Source organism: Phycodurus eques, chromosome 2 (genome assembly GCF_024500275.1).
Source record: "Phycodurus eques isolate BA_2022a chromosome 2, UOR_Pequ_1.1, whole genome shotgun sequence".
In the NCBI taxonomy this organism is placed as follows: Eukaryota; Metazoa; Chordata; class Actinopteri; order Syngnathiformes; family Syngnathidae; genus Phycodurus; species Phycodurus eques.
Genome location: NC_084526.1, coordinates 36,125,063 through 36,142,799, shown reverse-complemented (window position 1 = coordinate 36,142,799; position 17,737 = coordinate 36,125,063). Strand labels below are relative to the sequence as shown.

The 17,737-nt window shown below is 40.2% G+C and overlaps 1 protein-coding gene across 2 annotated transcripts; it reads left to right on the top strand.

Annotated features, from left to right (window-relative positions):
- Positions 1–4,616: 4,616 nt before the first annotated feature.
- tmem276b (transmembrane protein 276b) lies at positions 4,617–14,929 on the top strand. Of its 2 annotated transcripts, none has more exons than XM_061670513.1 (4): positions 4,617–5,256; positions 7,647–7,760; positions 10,038–10,067; positions 13,012–14,929. In XM_061670513.1, exons 1-4 carry the CDS (start codon positions 4,869–4,871, stop codon positions 13,257–13,259), a joined length of 780 nt encoding a protein of 259 aa, XP_061526497.1. In that variant the 5' UTR covers positions 4,617–4,868; the 3' UTR covers positions 13,260–14,929. The 2 variants fall into 2 exon arrangements, with proteins under 2 accessions (XP_061526497.1, XP_061526496.1); XM_061670512.1 differs by having other exon boundaries at positions 10,038–10,175.
- The last annotated feature ends 2,808 nt before the right edge of the window (positions 14,930–17,737 follow it).

Below are 17,737 nucleotides of genomic sequence, written 5' to 3'. Positions count from 1 at the left end.
ATGCATGTTTTTGGGATGTGGGAGGAAACCGGAGTGCCCGGAGAAAACCCACACAGGCATGGAGTGAACATGCAAACTCCACGCAGGCGGGGCCCGGGTTTGAACCCCGGTCCTCAGAACTGTGAGGCAGACGCTCTAACCAGTCTTTCACCGCGCCGCCGGTCGGAATCCAATTAAAAATAAACTTCTCTTATAAATTGGTTAGGTTATAAGTTGCATTATTAGTGGGAAAAGTTGTTAAATAATTCATCTTCCTTTGGGTCCTAACCCAAACCAGTTTGTATATAAAAAAATTTAAAAAAAACTGGTATTTGAACTACATTGTAATTTTCATATGACTAGAGCACAACAGGTACTTATTTAATAAATGAAGTAGGCCAACAGGGCCTTGGGTTCAATCTTTGGGGGAAACTCATATTATCTCTCCCTGTCTATAAATCTACTGTACCTCAGCTTTCTTCTGTTTGCTAAAAAAAATATGCATTCTACTCAACATGTAGGTTGTTGCTTTATGAAGTTAAGTCAATTTGCTTGCATTACTTACAGATGGATCTGCCACATCAAGTATGGCAGATACGCTGCATTGTCACAACAACTGGCCAAACCCCATATATCCATGGCTAGCCATTTCAATGAGACGTCTACGTATATGTCTCAACAGTCTAAATTTTGTTCTATGAATACGAGCCATTTTTTCCCTCTATTTGGCAAACAGGTTAGCGCCACCATTTGCACAGCTAACCTGTTTGCTAGTTTTTCCTCCAACACATACTATGTAGTCAAAACAGTCGGATACTGTACATACAACCACAAATGATCCCGTTAAATGTGCTGAAAAATCAACCTCCACACTGTCATAGTTAACTTATTTGTAATCATCCTTTCATCCACACTTAGCGATTTGGAGTTCCTCACCTTCTTGCCAAATTGTCACAACAGTATTTGATCCATTCCGTAGTCGTAACAATGACGGACCAACAAACACTGAAACTAAAACCCGCGCCCAGCATATGTGTGCAGGTGAAATGTTTCGTTGATAAGTTGCAGCTCTTGAGAAATGATTCGCCTCTCAAAGAAACACAATTCTGGACAAGAAGAAAATTTACACACAATGAGTGTGGCAAATTTGATGGCCAAGTTTCAGTCAGTGACCACCCTACAGTAGATCCACCCCTGAAAAAACAGACGTCTAGACTAGCCGGGCCATGCAATTTAGCGGGAAAGAAAAGCTAACTTGTGTTGAATAATATCATTGTCATGTGCTTTTTCTATGAGTAAAGGGTGCAAAATTTAGTAAAATTCGGAATATTATTTTAGTGGGTGGAGGGACTTTATTGAGTAAGCAGAACTTCATCACCAAGCAACCAAGTTACACCTCAATTATTGTGTGCTGATCCGTGTAAGTGGCACATGCAAGCGGACACGTCAGCCAGACACAATTACTCTCACTACCACCGCGTTCACGGCTTCGTCAGTGATGTACGTATGTGCTGACCATCAGAAGCTAACACTAAACTGTGAATCCAGCGAATTCAATGCAGCCCTAGTTATACCTTTTGTATGGTGGCCTGGAAGTGCAAAACAATATAATTGTGAAACACTTTTACGTTTCAGAAAACAAATTAACAAAAACCGAAACACTTTTGCTTTTCACAAAACACATTAACAAAAGCAGAAAAACCTTCACAAAAGATGAAACATATTACAATTGAGCCAACCCGGAAAGGGAATGTCCAACATTATTAGGTATCCAGTGCATTTTCCTGAAAGGACACGCCCTGCTCGAAGATTACTGGCTCCAGGACACACGCCGCTGCACTATGATTGGCTTCTGTATCCCTGTAGAACACGCTTTACTGTTTCCAGATGGTAAAGGAAGTATGTGACTTATTAAGTGTGGCGGCGTTAATATAAATACCATTAACCCTAAAGGCTGTTGAACACTATGCAACGTGGTCAAACCCGACTGGACTGAACCAGCACATAAATATAAGCGTTGCCCCGTACATTGAGCTATTGTATATATGGACGCCCTGAACAGCGAGCCTGTATAGGCGTTTGATGTTGTATATACTTGTACAATATATTGTACTTGATCATATTTCTTAAACCAGAAAAAGATAGATTAAGAGTTAAGGAAGAAGCAGGTTGTTAAAGAGAGAGGATGATGGCGAGAATTGAAGGGAAAGTGTGGATATTTGAAAGGAAGCTGCTCGCTCCATTCATTTGAACGTACATTCACAAACTTCGCTTTTTCATGCACAGGCACATTATACATTATGAATATAGGTTATTATTTATGTAAAACAACATTTGATGCTTTACATACTATTTATATAGCTTGAGCCGAGGTAACGCGGCGGCACGGCTCAGAAACCCGGAAATGTATTTTCGCCGTAGAGGAAAGTTTCTGTGCATTTTGATTGAATGTAAACTGGAATGTTAAGATGATAATTTATAGATATATATAATTTTGAATCGCGTTAAAACCAGTGGCTGACTGATCTGCTGGAAACAGTTGCCAAACTGCCAAGGAAACAGTTGCCAAACCACGCACACTGCGCCATAGTTCAGTCGGGTTTGGAGGGGGTGCGTGTGCCTTACCCACCATAATCCTAACCTTAACTCATCCTAAACTGCCTTAACACCAACGGTATTCCTAAACCTAACCATAATAAACTTCTTTGTTTTTTAAAAAAATTATATTTGGGAAGGACAACTCGTGACATCTGCGTAGCCTACCCTTCCCCCGACGCAGGAGCCAATCATGTTGATGCAGGGCAGGTCTTGCCGAGAAAGGGCGTGGGATTTCTAACAATGTCTGTGAAATGGGACGTTCTTTTTCCGGGTTGGCTCAATTGTAATTTGTTTTGTCTTTTATAAAAGTGTTTCTGCTTTTGTTAATGTGTTTTCTGAAATGTCAAAGTGTTTTGGCTTTTTAAAATGTTTTTTCTGAAATGTGAAAGTGTTTCAGCTTTTGTTTATTTGTTTTCTGAAATGTCAAAGTGTTTTGGCTTTTTTACATTTGTTTTCTGAAATGTCAAAGTGTTTCAGCTTTTGTTCATTTGTTTTCTGAAATGTCAAAGTGTTTTGGCTTTTTATAATTTGTTTTCTGAAATGTCAAAGTGTTTCGGTTTTTGTTAGTGTTTTCTGAAATGTCAAAGTGTTTCGGCTTTTGTTAATGTGTTTTCTGAAATGTCAAAGCGTTTTGTCTTTTTTAAATTTGTTTTCTGAAATGTCAAAGTGTTTTAGCTTTTTATAATTTGTTTTCTGAAATGTCAAAGTGTTTTGGCTTTTTTACATTTGTTTTCTGAAACGTCAAAGTGTTTCAGCTTTTGTTCATTTGTTTTCTGAAATGTCAAAGTGTTTTGGCTTTTTATAATTTGTTTTCTGAAATGTCAAAGTGTTTCGCTTTTTGTTAGTGTTTTCTGAAATGTCAAAGTGTTTTGGCTTTTTTTAATTTGTTTTCTGAAATGTAAAAGTGTTTCGGCTTTTTTTCATTAATTTTCTGAAATGTAAAATTGTTTTGCAATTTGTTATATTGTTTTGTACTTCCAGGCCACCGTGCTCTTGGGTTTATAATATTTCAAATACTGTAATCGTGGGACTAGACAGAGACAATCTTCTCACTACCGAGCTGCCAAGTCATTGGTGGAGAAACTTGCCTGAGGGCAGTTATTACATAATATTCAAGATACCCAGCTATTGTTTGTTATGCAGTACTTCTATTAATATATAATAGTTTTATATTGATGCTAAAACCACTCAATTGAAAAGTCCCTGAATTGTCTATACCACTTGTCCTCATCAGGGTCGTGGGCGAGCTTCAGCCTATCCCAGCAGCCATCGGACAAGGCAGCGCAGATTGGTCACCAGCCAATTGCAGTACACCAATAGCGAAAAAAACCATTCACATTCCCACCTGTGGACAATTTAGAGTCTTCAGTGAAGCTAACAAACATGTTTTGGTCATGTGTAGGAAACTGAAGTAGCCAAAGAAATCCCACACAACCACAAAAATGAAAACTCCAAACAGGAGGGTCCCAAACGTACTGTGCTGGCCTTATACCATCTATCGATCCATTCGTTTTAAATACGTTCATCCTATTCAGGGTCAGGGCGGGAGCCTATCCCAACTGGCTTGGTCGGCAATCAATCTCACGGGACATATAGAGGCAGACGACCATTCATATCATCACTGAGTGGAAAAGTTAACCCTCGCTTCCTTTACCAAAAATCAGGAGACTGTATCAATATACCATCAATAATACACAGATGGACACGGTCTTGAATATTTGCTTTGAAAGACAGGTTTTCTGTGTCACTCAATACAAATGCTTTTATATTTGCACTCTGGTTGTTGCCTTTATTTGTGCACAGCTGTTGGTCACTTCAAAGAGGAAGGTTGTTGTTGTTATCGTTGTTTTTAAATGATTCTCTGTGTACTGTAGGATAGAAACTTACTTCTTGAAAGTAAACGAACACCGAGGCAAGGGTGTCTTTTCAAGGACAACACAGTACATGATCATAATGAACAGGGTGCTGTGTGCTCGCCATCTCTCGACAGCCCGGAGGAGAGAGCGCGGTACTACACGCCGTGGCCCAGCCTCCTCCTCGCAGCGCTGCTCGCCATCCATCCGCTCCTCCTGTACCACAACAGATGGTGACAACAACATTGCATCGAGCGGGGAGCACAACAACAGACTGCAGCATCCTGTCCGTGCAACACGGACCTTTTCCGTCAGCATGCTCGCAGGGCAGGACCGCGTGAGGCAGTGACTTCACGCGGCAGCAGAGGCACCACCACCACCACCACCACGGCCACCGGAGGAAGCTTCTCGCCTAGCTGTCTCCGTCGAGTGGGGAAGATGGCCGCTATGAAAATATTAACCAGTGGAGGTCTCTTCCTGGCGTTGTGCGCGCTGGGGCTTCTCGCCATGGCGATTTGCACCGACTACTGGTACGAGACGGACGCGAGGAGGCACCGCGAGAGGTGTAAAAACTACGCCAACAAGCGCAACGACCCGGGCTACATCTACATCTCCAACCACAACCTCCCCCTCCGGATGCCTCCCAAGAGGAGAGCAGGCGGCCCGGAGACTGCGCCTCTCGTTCGGGGCAAGCGACACTTTGTGGCCGCAGCCTCCGCGATGGAGGCTCACTGCAGTCGGCAGTTCAACTCAACGGTGTCCGGCCTTTGGAGGAAATGTCACCGAGAGGGATTCGACCTTGAAACCGAGGACCTCATTTACAAAGGTAAACACGAGCACCTGTCTCGCCCGTGACGAGCAGGCCGCGATGCTCGGCCATGAGCTCCCACCTTTAGCCCACAGCGTGTCACAGGCTCCAATTCAAACCGCATTTGGACCTCCTATGCCTATAAAACTCGACGGGGATGCCCAAAAATGCTTAACACAATAGCCGCCCTGTAGTATACTGTCATTGTTCAAAATAAAACAAAAACACAACTTGATCGCATTGGAAAGTACAGCTGGCATGAAGGCTATTGTTTATCTTGTTGTTTAAAAAACAATTGTTTCGGGGCCTTCATCAAGAAAAACAATAACAAACCTCGAGCTCACAGGGTCCAGACAAATGCCATATTACTGGAAACCCTTAAAACAATCATTGTCCATTAACGTGCCAATTTTCTGTTCAAGACCTGGAATAGAAGTGATGGAATTCGTTCAAACGTTCTCTGGAGGATTGGTAATGAAGCATTGAAATAAACCATATGGCAGCCATGTTATTATGGCATCATGCTGAACTTGACCAGAGACAGATTCTACCTTTTACAAGAGCCCAATACACTTGCATTTCAGCGACCACCTTGACGCAAAAATTATTATTATTATTATTTTTAATGGAATGTTGACCACATACTGTACATTCATCAGATTCCTTAAACCTTTTACACCCAGTACCACCTATAAAAAAAAAAAAAAACCGAAAAAAAAACCTTCGCTTTACAAGTACCACCATAATGACCAACATTAAAATGCAGTAGCATTAGTAGGCCAAAGTGCTGATAAAATATATGTTTTTATGATTCCTAAAAAGTATAGTTCCTATTGGAAGCTACTGGCCACCCAATTTGCCACCCTCATTGTGTGTGCATTTTTTGTCACTTTTTTTTTTTTTTTTTCTCTTGTCCGGAATTGTGTTTCTGCAACATACCAAGGAAACATTGCACCTGCACACATAAGCTAGGCGCGCGTTTTACTTTCAAGGCAAAGTCGTAAAATGTAAATTCAGCTGAACTGTATAGGCACTGATTAGTTCACGTACTATCAGAGGGAGTCCATATACCACGAGTGGAACTAGTACCACACTTTGAGAATCACTGCTCTGTAGCATACATATTAGTATGGTAAAATCATGAACATATATATGGATTATATACGGTGTGTTATCTAATTAACTAAGATTGAAAGTGCTGTCTTGGCTACACGTAAGCAACCAGTTTTCCTTGTACAATGTATTAGCAGTGCAGAAACTGCAAAGATGGTTTCTGAACTAACATGGTGCATGCAGACTTTAAGTTCTTATGTCACTATTTGCTCATCTGTATTAAAGCACTGGGACCAACTAGTAAGTAAACTCAGATAGCAAGAATAAGTCTTATAATAAGGCAAGAATAAGTATTTTTACTTGGGCTCCATAATCATACAGAGATGCAAATCTGGGATTAGGGCAAAATGTCTAACAAATAAATTGTAAATTGTAAATCATCAGGCGACATGATTTCTGATCGTTTCTTCTCTCAAGTGCAATGATTATTAAAATTCTACTTAGCACAAGATTATCATCCTCAGAGGCTTGGTGGTCACTGAGTTGCCACACCAACTCTTGAAATAATAACATTTTTGGTATTTTTTTGGAAATGATTAAAACACATTTCTTATGAAAATTGAGGTATTCATTCTAATCTGCAATGTTAGAGTGGGGGAAATGATATAGTAATGTTTGTATGCTGTCAATTTTAATACATACTATACAGGTATTATAGTAATAAATTACTCATTGCAAATTACAATCTAACCAAGTAGTGACATTTTATTGTTTGTTAATTACTCAGTACAAAGTTCAATTGGAAAAAATATATTTTGGTAGACGGTGTTTCTTCAGTAGTAACCCTAGTAGTCAATAACAAAAATTTAATTGAAAAACTAAAGTGTTTGTGTTATAATTGTAACCCCTAACATGTTGAAAATATATTCTGTTTTCCCCCCGAAATTTTAAAATATACAAGCTCAACTATGAGAACACTTTTTACCTATTTTCTATTGTACAGTGGACTCCAATGCTTATCTGTGGCATTTTTTCCCAATCCTCCAGAAATGTAATTAATTATTATTATTTTTTTACCTGAGCCCCTGCTTATCATAATTTTTTTTTTCTCAATTAGGTTTTTTTGCGGGGAGGTCATGGCAAATATATTGAGCGTCAATTATTCACCAATTTTCGCTATTTACTGTCAGGACTGGTCCCTATCCTCCACGAATAGCGGGGCTCCAATGTATTGGTTGTCTATAATACCATGTGCAAAAGATGAAGGAAAGTTGTAACTAATTTGAGCACTTTTTATTTATATGAATTCTGGATATATTCATGAGCCATGTTTCACTTTTTCCTTGTTTCACCAGGAATAATTCAAAGATGTAGTCCGGTAAAGTATCACTACACTTCGTCCATTCTTCCACGAAATTTACCCGTCAACATCACGAAGACCATACGACAGGATGAATGGCATGCACTTCGTGAGTAACAATGTGTTGTATTTTGATGTATAATTATTGGATTGACACTTAATTATGTTCTTTTTGTCTACATTCAGCATTCTGCTTTTTTTGGGGGAGGGGGGGGGGGGGCTTTGAGCACATATTGTGATAACCAATGTGAATGTGACCAATGCTTCCTTTAAAGTGCAGCAGAGTTTTTTTGTTTCTCTGACATTAAGGAGTTTAATTTAAAGTTATTTTCTGTCTTTGTCCATGTTATTCTTAACCAAATAAAAAAAATAAGATGCTGTATCCATCCATGTATTTCGCAAGGTCTCACCTCGTAGGGTCAAAATGATCACAAGAACGTTGAGCAAAAATCGGGGGGACCTAGTGAATGACCTGCAGAGAGCTGGGCCCAAAGTAACAAAGGCTGCCATCAGTAACACAGTACGCCGCCAGGGACTCAAATCCTGCAGTGCCAGACGTGTCCCCCTGCTTAAGCCAGTACATGTCCAGGCCCGTCTGAAATTTGCTAGAGAGCATTTGAATGATCCAGAAGAGGATTGGGAGAATGTCATATAGTCAGATGAAACCAAAATAGAACGTTTTGGCTAAAACTCAACTTGTCGTGTTTGGAGGAGAAAGAATGGTGAGTTGCAGCCAAAGAACACCATACCTACTGTAAAGCATGGGGGGTGGAAACATCATGCTTTGGGGCTGTTCTTCTGCAAAGGGACCAGGACGACTGATCCGTGTAAAGGAAAAAAATGAATGGGGCCATGTATCGTGAGATTTTGAGTGACAAGCTCCTTCCATCAGCAAGGGCATTGAAAATTAAACGTGGCTGGGTCTTTCAGCATGACAGTGATCCCCGAGCAACGAAGGAGTGGCTTCGTGAGAAGCATTTCAAGGTCCTGGAGTGGCCTAACCAGTCTCCCGATCTCAACCCTATAGAAAATCTTTGGAGGGAGTTGAAAGTCTGTGTTGCCCAGCGACAGTCCCAAAATATCACTGCTCTCGAAGAGATCTGCATGGAGGAATGGGCCAAAATACTAGCAACAGTGTGTGAAAACCTTGTGAAGACTTCAAGAAAACGTTCGACCTCTGTCATTGCCAGCAAAGGGTATATAACAAAGTATTGAGATGAACTTTTGTTATTGACCCAATCCTTCTTTTCCACCATAATTTGGTAATAAATTCTTGGAAAATAAGACAATGTGATTGTCTGGATTTTTCCCCTAATGTTGTCTCTCATAGGTGAGGTATACCTATGATGAAAATTACAGGCCTTTTTCATCTTTTTAAGTGGGAGAACTTGCATAATTGGTGGCTGACTACTTTTATGCCCCACTGTAATATGGCGGAAATATGCCTGATAACAGCCAATCAGAATCGTACCTTTCCTGCTCCATTTCTGTTTGCAAGTTGTGGGAGTAAACAGAAACCAGTTGGCCCATCCCGTAGCAAGATCGAGACTCCCCAATGGACTCAGCCGTCCTCACACGGAGCTGGCCGCATCGGCAGCGGCCACTCCTCTCCCCGGCTCCAGAACGGCGAAGGAGGCAGGCGCTCGGCTACGCGAGTTTCCGTCGTTTGTGTGGCGGTGTCTCCAAAGCGTCATGGAACAATGCTATTATCTAGCCGATTTAGTAGTATGTCGGCGTCCTCAAAAACCGGCATCACTGTGTTTATTCAGTTGAAGAATTACCACTCCGGTGATTATGTGGAACGCATAAAAATGAGAGCGCACGGAGCACAGCCTGTCACACTGTTTTTTTATACTTACAAGATATGCTAAGAATGCGAAGAAGAAACAATGCCAAGTTTCACAACTTAACAATGTTAAGTTTGTTTAGTTTAGGTTCAATTAAGACTCTAAATTGCCCATAGGTATGAATGTGAGTGTGAATAGTTCTCTGCGATTGGCTGGCAGCCAGTCCAGTGTGTGCCCCACCTCTCGTCGCCTGGAGTCAACTGGGATGGGCGCCAGCTTACCCGACAAGATGTATTGGGATTGGCTCGATAACAATATATTCTTGCAATATAATAATGATGTATCATGCCTGCCCTATAACATAATGTATTCCCACAGTTGTGGAGTGTTTTTATTTATAAACATAATTTTTAAAAAAAACAAAGAAAATTCATTTTCTGTTTGTTGTTTTTCAGAGGAAAATAAAAAATAAAAAATTCTGAGGTATACACTTTGCATTGGACAGTAACAAAAGTGTTCTTATGGAATGTAACTGTAATTGGAGTGATAGTGATTGTTTACATAAAGTAAGTTTGTAACATTGTCATGTTTTCTTGCAGATCTAAGAAGAATGACGGCTGGCTTCGTTGGTATGGCTGTCTCCATAATTCTTTTTGGCTGGATAATTGGAGTGCTGGGATGCTGCCAACAGCATGATCTCATGCAATATGTGGCTGGGCTACTCTTTCTCATGGGAGGTACTGTGTGGAAACATTTGCACGCATTTACACAAACACCGGCCCGCCACAACATTATGACCACTTGCTCAATGTGACATCCAAAACTAGCTGCCTTTAAAAGGTTTGTAACGTTCAGTTTTGATTGACACTGTCAGCGCAATGTATTTAACCATATATTAATTATTGTGATTGTAATATGCATTGGTGTACAACTGTACTGCATTGTATTAAAAGCTGTTCCTAATTTTTATGACTCTCAGAACCAATTGATGTTATCAAAATATTACACTGAACTCTCATAACGATATAGTACAGTACTACACTACTGCAAACCACAACCAAGTCAATACAGTATTAACATAATGTAGGTTAGTGACTTCCCCATTTCAGCCCCCAAAAACCTGAGATTTTTAATTGAACTTCACATTTATTGTATTGTTTTAAGTCGACGCTATGCTGTTAAAAAGGCATATTGGTCAAGCTTCCAGACTTTAAAAAACAAAAAAGCCTCTGAGCCACGGCGCAATGACCAGAAGCCGTGTCTGGATAAGTTTCCCTTCATTTGCCCGTGTTGAAATTGAATTGAATTAAATTGAAATGAATTGAATTGAAATATGGACGACCATGGTGCACTCTGAGGCGGCCACAGTAGCCCGATGCACTGGTCCCCCAGCATGATTTTTTTTTTTTCTTCTCCTCCTCCTCACCCCGCAACGTTGCGGCCGGCCAGCAAGCACTCGGAGGCTGACGTTTCATCGCTGCCTCTCTACGTGCGCTGCGCATGGCTGCACATGGCAGAGACACTGTAGCCCATCCATCCATTCATTCTTTACCGCTGATCCTCACTAGGGTCGCATGTGTGCTGGAGTCCTATCCCAGCTGTCTTTGGACGAGAGGCGTTGTACACCCTGAAATGTTGGCCAGCCAATTGCGGAGCACATATAGACACATTTTAAAAGACTTATCATTGTACTGGTACGTGTGCAAATGTTTGGCCACTTATAATAAGACCTCAGAGTTTCATTATAATGCTACAGTTTCACAATGACTGAGTGATTCTGATGAGGACACCAAAAACACTCGAGTCCCTGGAGAAAACCCATGCCACGGGGAGGCCAGATTTGAACCCGGCACCAGTCGACCACCGTGCCGGCCTTCATAGTGATATGTGTCACAACTCAATATTGCCTTCTTAAAGACAATCACTTAGCGACAGCTCTTAGAGTTCTATTTGATATCATTATGTGGCGGCCACATGTGGTGGCTTGTCAGTGTGCAATGGGTTTAAAAAGTCAACAAATTGAAAAAAAATTAAATAGTATTTTGTACAATCTGTAAGAATTTCTCCATTCATCCATCTATCCATTTTCTGAGCCGCTTCTCCTCACTAGGGTCGCGGGCAAGATTTTTTTTTTTAAGTAAATAAATAAATAAACATACATCAGGTCTCTCAAAAGCATTAGATATGACAGTGACTGAAAGCTTTAGTTAAAAAATTCCCAACTCAAGTGTGCATTGCATTAACCCCACTTTTCATACTTTTTCTCAGCTACAATTGAAGCTTTTGTACAGGAGGAAGGACAAGTGCCAGTCAGTTTGCATACAAAATCAATGACCCCAATTCTACATCAACAAAATATTTCACCAGAGGAAGACACACATTTGCAATAGACTGGACAGACCCGAGACCTAATTCAATTTAATATATACTGTACGGGGTGGCATGAAGAAAGTTGTGCACAGTTTTTTATTTGACCCTGTTAGTTTTTTTAACATCACAATAGGACAACATTTTATAGGGGAGTTGAGTGATAATAGATGTCGGTCACATAGTAGAGAGCGAAAAGAGAGATGTTTGCAGGGTGATCCGTTCACTGAGTGGTGCTTTATAGTTATTGTTGATATTCTTCAGTGTAGTGTTTCATTGTACAGCGAAACCCTGTGTATTTTCAGTTCGGCATTTGCGAATTCACCTACTTGCGGCTTCCTTTTTGCAATATATCCTCCCTTTTTCGCCGTGCTCTGTCTTGATGTACTGTAAATGCGCAGTGATGTCTTCGTTTACGCACTTGAAAATATGGCAGCTTCAAAACAGAGCTAAGATTCAAGAGAATCGCAGGGCAAATACAAACAAATAACCATTCGACCTCACATTCATACCTACGGGCAATTTAGAGTCCTCAATCAACCTACCATGCATGTTTTTGGGATGTGGGAGGAAACTGGAGTGCCGGGAGAAAACCCACGCAGGCACGGGGAGAACATGGAAACTCCACACAGGCGGGACCAGGGATTGAACCCTGGTCCTCAGAACTGTGAGGCAGAGCTCTAACCAGTCGTCAGCATCTTGTTTTTAACCACCTGTTACTTGTTTTTTATCAAGCTGTTGCTTTAATCAAATGTGAAAACGATCACAACCAATGTGCTCAATAGAAGACTGACCTCCATCTTCATAAATTACGTGATGTTTACATTGATCTGCACATCACACGTCTGTAAAACGGCTGTTCCGATTAAATGTAGTGCACATGTCGTACACCAGATCGGAATAGATCACGTCACATGTGAACAGAGATTTTCAATTGGAATGACTTCAGTCTGAGTCTGCATGTAAACCCACCTAATATTGAAGTGAGTTTAAGGAGTTTCAGTTCTGCAAAAGTTGTGCTTTGCCACATCTTGTACCCATCTGACGATGGAGGTTCCATAGTATCCAGACACAGGATCATTTTGTGGGTTAAATGAGACGTCAATTTCCAAAAAGACACTCATTCCTCCCACTGTATGAATGAACTTGAAAAAAATGTACTTGCTCCACGTATACAATGAGTGAATGTTTCCTCTGCCCACACAGGAACATGCTGCATCATCTCCTTGTGCACATGTGTGGCTGGAATCAACTTTGAGTTATCCCGCGACCCTCGCCACATGTACGGCCTTCCTGAGGACATTAGCCATGGCTATGGCTGGTCCATGTTTTGTGCCTGGGGCGGCCTCGGCCTTACTTTGCTGGCCGGGTTCCTCTGCACCTTGGCCCCCTCCCTGAGCACACCGGCCCGCACGACACCTCACAAGCCGAGGCACGAGAATGGAACCGTGTGACAGGGCCCGGGCGACTAACCCACCGAGCACACAAACTACACCATTCAAAACTTTGATGTTAAAATCTACAACCGTTTTTGTCTCCTCACCTTCTCACCGCACCCTCAATATTGCCATCCCTCTCAGTCTGCATCGTGCCTGAGTTGTGATAGCACACATTCTGGAACAAAGAACTAACAGACTTCAAACTTCTTGAACCCCCCCAAAAGGACCTCCAGGGACACCAAGAGTGCAACGTTACGTCTGAAAGGCGCTTTGGCTCTCATAGCACAAGGTTTTTTTGATCCTCTCTTTTTTGACATGCTGATTTTATGGCAATCTGAAGGTGACTGTTTTACAATGGTGCTCTCCTTAATCCATTTGCTACACACACTCCTACAGGCACGCACAGACCCATGCAGATGGACACCAGCTTTTCCACATGCTCATTTTCTGCTGATGAATCATGAGAAAAATCATCCAGACACAGCAAATCACATCCTGTAAAATGAGGCTAGAACATCCCCTTACTCTTTTTTTGAATAGAGTGATGTCTGCTGTTATTGTTTGCGATGGGAGGGAAAAGAAATCTGGCAATGAGTGCCCATTGCTTCCTGTTAATGTAGCACAATGATATCAAACATTAGCCCTACCATGGTAGATGTCTGCATTCTCTGCTGGATTAATCAAGTGGTGTGGGAAGCACCACAAAATACACATGACTAAATTTGCATGAAAAAGCAAACCATTTGATCATCTCTTAAAATATTTGTGTGTGTGTGCGTGTGTGTATGTGTGTACAATTGCATCTCTTTGTAGACTAAGGTACATTATTTATGTAAAGTAGATTTTGAATAAGGTTGTTTATGTCTTTTTGGGTTGAAACAATGACGCCTGACAGAATGAAAGCGCATGCTCAGCAGGATGGTGGTAAAGGTTTATGCTCGAGGGATGAATCCATTATAGGATTTAGCCACAATGATGGCATTTTGAGTTTGGTGGAGTGAGGAAGAACTGAAATGCGTAACTATGAGGGACCGTTAGCGACATTATTCAGGTTTAGCTCTCACACTTACTATTCAAATGCTTTCACACGCACACAAACTACTGAAAGGCTCTCATAAGGACTACTCAAACACTCAAGTCTTGCTCTCATTAACACTACTCAAATGCTCTCATTTACAGTACTCAAATGCTCTCATTTACACTACTCACACACTCTTTTTTTACACTACTCAAATGCTCTCATTGACACTAGTCAAATGCTCTCATTTATGCTACTCAAATGCTCTCACACACACGCGTCTTGCTCTCATCAACACTCCTCAAATGCGAGCACGTGAATCACATTCTTGCACACATCACTGGCAGTCACGAGTTCATGTCAATCATGCTCACGCATGAATAGTGTAAATCTTTTATTAGGAAGTTCAATTCAACTCATAAATACATGCTCACATACATGCCTCAAATGTTTGTACACATACATGACAAACACAGTCGCATGAACGTTATATTTTAGTTTCTCTATATGGGTATTTGTTTTATTTGCTATGTGCTACAATCATCAAAATTTATTATAATATCCGGTCATATTTTAAATATGAAATACTACACTCTGAGTGTGTGCAGTTCAGCTCTATAAGTTCACTTTTTGAATTGAACTACCTCATAAGAGGATTTACACTATTCACGTGTAAGCATGAGTGACATGAACTCGTGAATGCCAGTGATGTGTGCGAGAATGTGATTGACGTGGTCGCGTGAACGCATTCGAGTAGTGGTGATGAGAGCAAGACGCGTGCGTATGAGAGCATTTGTATAATCTCAATGAGAGCATTTGAGTAGTGTAAATGAGAGCATTTGAGAAGTGGAAATGAGAGCATTTGAGTAGTAGCAATGAGAGCATTTGAGTAGTCAATGAGAGCATTTGAGTAGTCAGTGAGAGCATTTGAGTAGTGTTAATGAGAGCAAGACTCGTGAATGAGAGTGTTTGAGTCGTCCGTATGAGGGCCTTTCAGTAGTTTGTGTGTGTGGGAAAGCATTTGAATAGTAAGTGTGAGAGCTAATTCTGAATAATGTCCCTAACGGCCCCTCATACATAACTGCTGAGCTTCGACTTCATGCTGCTACGCTCTTACAGCTCTTGACAGAGCCAGTTGTTTGCTGACAGCTGAATTGTAATGTGACAAGAGAGCAATAAGAAAGCAGTTTGCAGAGTGAGATACAGACGATTACAGACACTCACGATTGGTCATCCTTTTTGAAAGTACTTGTTTTAGGACAAAATTGTGCCGCAGTATTGCCACTACAGAAAAAAAACTCAAAACATTGGCTAGTGTCCCACTCCCTTGACTCAAAACAGGCTCCTTTGCAGCTGAAAAAAAAGTAGAGCCAGCAACAATTTGTTTCTACACTAAAGTACAATTTTAAATGTATTGTTGCACACGTAGTCAGCTGTCATCAGATGCTGAACTATTAGCAGGATTTATTTCACCACTTCATTCACGCATAATTCAATTGTTTGAATGAAAATGCATTAATTTGATTTAATGCAGGGTTCCAAACTTTTTCAGTTGAAGACCCAATGTATAAATTTTTTCCCGATGCCCAAATTTATAAAAAAAACAAACAAAAAAAAAAAACAAAGAATAACATTGACATCTACAATGCTTAGCAAATGTGAATGACTGCCACCAACTAGGATTTGCGTCAGTGACCAGCACTATGAAGAGTTTCGGGAACTCTCGACATCATTATATTCTGTGAGATCAGTGAGCCGTTTTACAAGCTTCAACAGGAATGAGGAATTTCTAACTGAATTTAAATGATTATATCTTCATTTCAACTGGCTCCCTGAGCTGTGATAAGTCATAAACAAGCATATCATACATTTTTTACAATGACACATCTTTAGAATTGTTTTGTTTCTCTGACAATTTTTTTTAAATTACAATTTTAAATTTTTTTTTTAAATAATACGTTACATATCTGGGTATCAATAATATTGCCGTTTTATCATTAAAACTCCCATTTTGGTTGAATAGTTTCTACATGGTGCTGTATTATTTTGGTAAATAAAATAAATCTGGGTGGCGGTACATTCAAATTTGATAAAAACTGTACATATCAATATATAATGAAAATGTGTGCCTCCTTGATATTAAATAAAATATCTTACAGAATTTTGATCCAATCAAAACTCACGCAGGCCCGACCCAACGTTTGAGAAACGCTGCTCTAACGTAAAACAGATGCAAATAAATATTTTTCCTGGATTATTTTCTTGTTACATTAGGAAAATGATGGAATAGTTCAGGCTCAATTCATTTATAAGTGTACAAGTTGCAAATTTCACATCACACAAGACCAACGGGACATTCACAGGATTGAATAGCAGAGCAGGCTGTTTACTTGTGTAAGAAGGAGATTCAGTACCTTATTTTGTGTGGGCCAAACATCATTTTAACTTTCCTCCTTGTCACCAAAACACTTAAGTTTAATTTTTTTTACTGAGATGAGTCACATGAGATGTTATCAGCTATGTCAGTTAACTTAAAAAAAAGAAGAAAAAAAGAAAGTGTTATAATGTGTGTTGACACTGTATGTGATGTTCAGTCCTTTTCACATGACCAAACCACTACAAGAGTTTCGATCTTAACTGAAGCATGATTGATAACCGTATCTTCAGTGTCTTGTTGAATCTTTGCACATTGTTGGTTCTGTTAAAAGTCAGCGCAGACAGCGTTACAAAGTATGTTTGCAAGGTGACGAATGGCATCAAAAAGGATAAGAGCATGTGATGCACACTATGATGTGTCTTTTACATTCTGGGTTTATACCACATTGTGTATTTATGGAAAGTAAGTTCAACCTATTATTGTGAAAATATGATGGCAGTGGCAAGGGGGTGAGCGTTAGGAATAAATCATGAACATTCATTGTGTTACACTATTCATGAGTCCCCTGACTCGCAGAACACGTTTTGTGTTTTGCTTCAATAAAGATCACCACCCAAACTCGCCGGTAATAGAAGTATTACTAGAAGGACTTAATAGTAATGTGAACATGTTGACATAATGGAAGCAATATTGCACACATGTATTTTTTTGTATACTTTGTGGTAAACAGTCTGACCCCCAAACCCCCCATCTTTTTTTTTTTTACCTGATGTGCTACAACTTCACATCAGATGGGGATTATTAAGCATAAGTTTGTGTCCCCTATCTCAATTTATTGCATTTGGTGCATATAGAATGCATACAATATCTGGATTTTTAACGTTGTTATCAATGATTTTTAATATAAAATAAAAACAATAAAGTTCATCAGTTTGAACACCTGCAAGTCAAAAGAATGCTGAGTCTGCTGTTGATTAAAGCACAGTATTATAAAGATTTAGAATTGAATACATATCATCTCAACATTCAACTTCCTGTGTTCAGTAAAACAACTGCCATTTGAAGTGGCACTTATTTCAGTAGCACAGCAATTTTTTA